The sequence below is a fragment of the Echinops telfairi genome, unplaced genomic scaffold (genome assembly GCF_000313985.2).
Source record: "Echinops telfairi isolate 266 unplaced genomic scaffold, ASM31398v2 ScPeMD7_70;HRSCAF=299, whole genome shotgun sequence".
Taxonomy (NCBI): Eukaryota; Metazoa; Chordata; class Mammalia; order Afrosoricida; family Tenrecidae; genus Echinops; species Echinops telfairi.
Genome location: NW_022103968.1, coordinates 400,712 through 405,233, shown reverse-complemented (window position 1 = coordinate 405,233; position 4,522 = coordinate 400,712). Strand labels below are relative to the sequence as shown.

The window sequence follows — 4,522 nt, the reverse complement described above, 5'->3', positions numbered from 1 at the left end:
GGCCGGCCGGCCGGCCGCGGGATGATGCAGCTGCCGCCAGCCATTCGCGCCCGCCTGGCCGAGGGCCCCGGGGCGGCCGAGCCGCTGCCCGTGGAGCGGGACCCCGCGGCGGGGAAGGCGCCCTTTCGATTCGCGGCGCGCCGGGTCCGCTTCCCGCGGGAGCACGAGTTCTTCGAGGTGCGCCGCCAGTGATTTGAGGAGGCAGGGGAGGTGCCTATGGGGCGGGGCCTGCCTGGAGGGGTGGGGTCGGCCGCACCAGGCCCCTTCCACATCACGTATCATCTCCAGGATGGGGACGTGCAGCGCCACCTTTACCTACAGGATGTGCTCACACAGGTGGCTGAGGCGCCTGAGAGGCCCAGGTGAGCAAGTCCCCCGCCGCAGAGCCGTCTCTACCCTCCTCCTCATTTACCCCCGACGCGGCCCCGCCCCCTGTGTCTTGTCTACGAAAAGCCCCGCCCTCCACGGGCCCGCCGGGGAGGGCCACTGGCCGGACTAACCGCTAGCTGCCGCTAGTGGGCGGCCACTACACCCCTTCGTGGAGCAGCCCGGGCACTCTGTCCCCCTTAACCTGTAACCAGGCTGTGTGCCCCGACATCCCGCCCCCACCAGCGCCTGCGGGTCAGGCGTCCCCAGCTCCTGCTATTTCTGAAAGCTTAGGGCAGAGAAGGCTGAAAAGGGAGAGTGGGCGGGCAGCCTCAGCTGCCGTGTTGCTCCGCCCAGGGTGTCCGAGTTCCCGTGCCAGGTGGCTGGCTGCCAGCAGGTCTTCCATGTCCTGGAGGCCTACGAGCACCATTACCACACCCAGCATGCCAACGTCTGCTCCGTCTGCAAGCGAGCTTTCCCCTCCAGCCACCTGCTGGACAGTCACCTGCTTGAGTGGCATGACACGCTCTTCCTGACCCTGGCTGAGCGGCAGGACATGGTGAGCAGCTGTCAGGGACCCTCCATCTTGGGGGCTGGGGGTCCCAATGACAGAGTGGCACTGCGTAGGAAGGTGGTGGTTTTGTCCCTTCCAGTACCAGTGCTTGGTGGGAGGCTGCAAGGAGAAGTTCCGGACCAGCCGAGACAGGAAGGACCACATGGTGGCGTGTCACCTGTATCCTGTGGATTTCCGGTTCGATAAGCCCAAGAAGAGTAAAGGGTATGTGCTGTGCCCACACCACCCCTCTCACTGCAGGTGGCCCCGCCAGCATGCGACTCATCTGTCTTTGCTGTGACAGAGTTACTGGAGCAGGCATTCCACCTTCTGTCCAGGGTCCCCCTGCAGAAACCACTCTGAAAACTGGGGTCTTGTCCACAGGAGACAAAACCAATAGGGGCTTACTTTTTGTGTGGCCCCTGCTGAGCAGAGGGCAGGCAGGGCAGCCTCTGACACCCGGTCTGCGTTGGGTCTGACTTGTTCTGCCCACTAGGTCAGCCTTGGGTCCCTGAGTCTTTTAGGAGCCCCAGCTCTCCTTGTCCACAGGGGCCTCAGGGAGGCTGGGTGCAGGTCCTCAAGTTGGGCTCCATGGTTTCTCAGCTCACCTGTGGTGTGTTCACAGCCCCCACAGCATAGCCATTTATGGCCAGACCAGTTTTAAGGGCATCCTGCACAGCCTAGTCACAGTGACACCCACCACCTGAAGTTGTAGGAACCTCTCCTGGGATGTGGGACGTTCCCCTGCTTCTGTCAGGCAGACCTCGGTCACCTGGCTTCTCAGCATGGCATCGTCATGAGGCCCAGGGAGTGAGGCTTGATGGTTCTGTGTGTGGGCTGCTGAGGGCCAGCCCCAGTTCTCAGTCTTTGTTCCTGGTCGTGGCACCGCGTGGTCCCCAAGACACAGTTGGTACCCTGGGCGGGTATTTTAGATGACGAAGTAATTTGTTTGCTTAGATCTGTTAAATGCGGCTTATATCGCATACCTGTGTCTTACATGCTCGTGCTCATGGTTTGTCCCAAGAGCCTGGAAGTTCACCGTCAGGTCATCACTGTCATCCTCAGGTGCCATCAAGTCAGTTACGAGTCAGTGTGACCCCGTTTACAAACCTGTGTGCAAAAGCCCCGCACTACCTTACTGTGGTTAGATTGAACCCACTATGTCTGTCTCCCCCAGAGGGTCTTCCTCTTTTCCTCTGACTCACCCTTTGCTTTATTGAGCAAGAGGTCCCCTGGGGATTGCCCCTCCTGAGGGCACATCTGGTGCTCGTGAGACAGGGCCACCCCTTACCTACAGCCAGCATGCTGGTGTTCTTCCTCTGGGGCAGATCCTGCAATCCGAGTCAGCCATCCTCCAGTGCCGTGCTTTGGTCACGTGCACTGTCAACTCAGACTGTACCACGACAGGGAGAAAACAGCTTAGCAAGAGAGTTCACCTCCCACCCCTGTACCCACAAGTCAGTTCCAGGAGATGGCTTGTGGGGCTCGCTGCTCACAGCTCCCCACTCTGTAGCCCCAGCACACCAGAGGTCTTGGCACCCATGTCGGCCGAAGCCCTGGGGGAGCACAGCCAGCAGCTGGAAGGGGATGCCATGGAGGTCTGCTCCACTGGACACGTGACGCCACCCCCAGCGCCAGAGGAGGAAAGCTGCACCCCGCCAGGGCTGCCTGGGCGGCGGGCCTACAGCCACAGGTGAGTGTCCTTTTCCGAGCTACTTGTGAGCCCTGGGTGCTTAACCCTGGCTTCTAGCTCTGGGGTGCTCCATTTCTAATGCGCAGGGCAGACCACTGGGCCTCCTGGGCACCCACGCTGCAGGCAAGAGAACCTAGCTGTCACCATTTATGGTAGAACCTTGGGGCCTGGCTTTCCTCAAATGGGTTTCAATTCCAGCCCTGGGGAGATGTTTATTCTATGGAAAAGCCACCAGGGTGTCCATGTGGTGGGACACCCTTACTGCCTGTCCTTTCATCTGGCCTGTGAGCCAGTCCTGAAGGTTTGGTGGGCAGAGGACGAAGGCAGCCTGTGCCCTAGAGGGCAGTCCTTGGGGCCAGGCCCCCACGGTGAGTGGAGGGTGTAATGAGGCAGCGGGAGGGTCCTGCTGTTCCTCCGCCGGGAGGGCTCTGCCATCAGCGACCTGCATGCTTTCCCTTACAGAGTGCCAGCCACCATCTGCTTCGGGCAAGGTGCATCCAGGGGCTTTAGAAGCATCAAGAAGAGAGGCAAGCACCACTGAGGGCCCCAACGGGGCAGGACCTGAGACTCCAGACCAGGTGCCAGCAGGGACAGCGCCTCCCAGGGCTGCCCTCAGCGTCTCTGCCCCTTGACAATTGAGCTTTCAGTGTGCAGTGAGGCTGACCACTGCCCGGGAAGAAGGTGGACACCAGCCCTCGGCAGCGGGTACTGCGAGGATTGTGAGTTTGGTCATGCAGAAGAAATCCTTTCCGTGACGAGTTTCTGGTCGTGGTTTCTGGGGTTCAGTGGGAGGGCCCTGGAGGGTGTGGGTGTCAGCGCTGAGTCTGAAGGCTTCGTGAAGGTAGGCGAGTGAGTTAGCAGTGAAATTGAGGGAGTCCCTTGGTCTGCCCTCCAGCCCACTCCTCAGCTAATGCTTGTGTGTGTTAGGTGCCAGTTCACGTGGACACGTGTGGCCTCACCTGGTGGCTGCTATGGGGAGGGGAGAGCAAGGCACTGCAGGGGCATCTACAGAGGGCTGGGTTCAGCCAGAGGGCGCCCTGGGGAGGGATACTGAGGCCTGATATAGGGAGGTGACAGGTGACAACAGGGCCCAGGGAAGGGCAGCAGGCAGGCACAACCTGGAATGCAAAGCGTGGCTCAACACCACAGAATTCTGACCTGGGTCTCACAGGAGCTGCTTGTTCCCCAGGCGGCCGGCAGAGCTGCACACCAGTGTTTGGTCTTTGACGGTGTAGGCTGTGAAACCCACCAGCAGCCAGCTGCAGTTAGACAGACATCCCTGTGCAAGTTGCTCTGTCTTTCTGGCATTCTCTGCTTTCAGCTACGATCCGGCTGACTGTCGCAGTGGTGGATCACACCCACCTGGATGGCGTGGAAAAGCTGGGACCCAGAGAACGTTGTCATGCGCACGCAACTGAAAACCATAGCTTGGGGCAGGCGCACCTTAGTCCTCAGAGCACCCTACCTGCTCTGCAGGTATTATTAAGATGGTCATGCCCCAGTGAACTATAAGCCACAGAGTCGTCCTCAGCTCAATCTCAGCAGACATCATCGCGCACTGCACACACATTCGAGTCTTTCCTCATAGGCATGGTGTTTCCCATGATCACACAAGTGTCCTGGGGTGGGAGGTGCGTGGCAAGCAATCTTTAAAAGGAAAAGAGAAGCTGTGGAGGCAGGTTGGTGGGTGGGGCCGTTTGCAGCCGTCCTTCATGAGAGTGCCCCTCCCCCCCACCCCCCACGCCCGCCATAGTGCAAGCTGGGCCCATGCAGTGGACACCAGCAGCCTAACAGAAACCAGGGGCACCTCAGTGGTCCAGCAGGACCCCTACCCAAAACCATGAGTGAGTGAACTTGCCCCCATGACCCTCCAAGGATGCAGCACGTGTCCTCCTGCAGCCCACCCCACT

At 60.2% G+C, this 4,522-nt stretch overlaps 1 protein-coding gene across 1 annotated transcript; it reads left to right on the top strand.

Annotated features, from left to right (window-relative positions):
• Positions 1-24: 24 nt before the first annotated feature.
• On the top strand, positions 25-3,370 carry ZNF511 (zinc finger protein 511). The gene is made up of 6 exons (XM_013004298.2): positions 25-177; positions 289-362; positions 724-925; positions 1,020-1,144; positions 2,433-2,612; positions 3,075-3,370. The coding sequence occupies exons 1-6, from the start codon at positions 25-27 to the stop codon at positions 3,151-3,153; spliced, it is 813 nt and encodes a 270-aa protein (XP_012859752.1). The 3' UTR covers positions 3,154-3,370.
• The last annotated feature ends 1,152 nt before the right edge of the window (positions 3,371-4,522 follow it).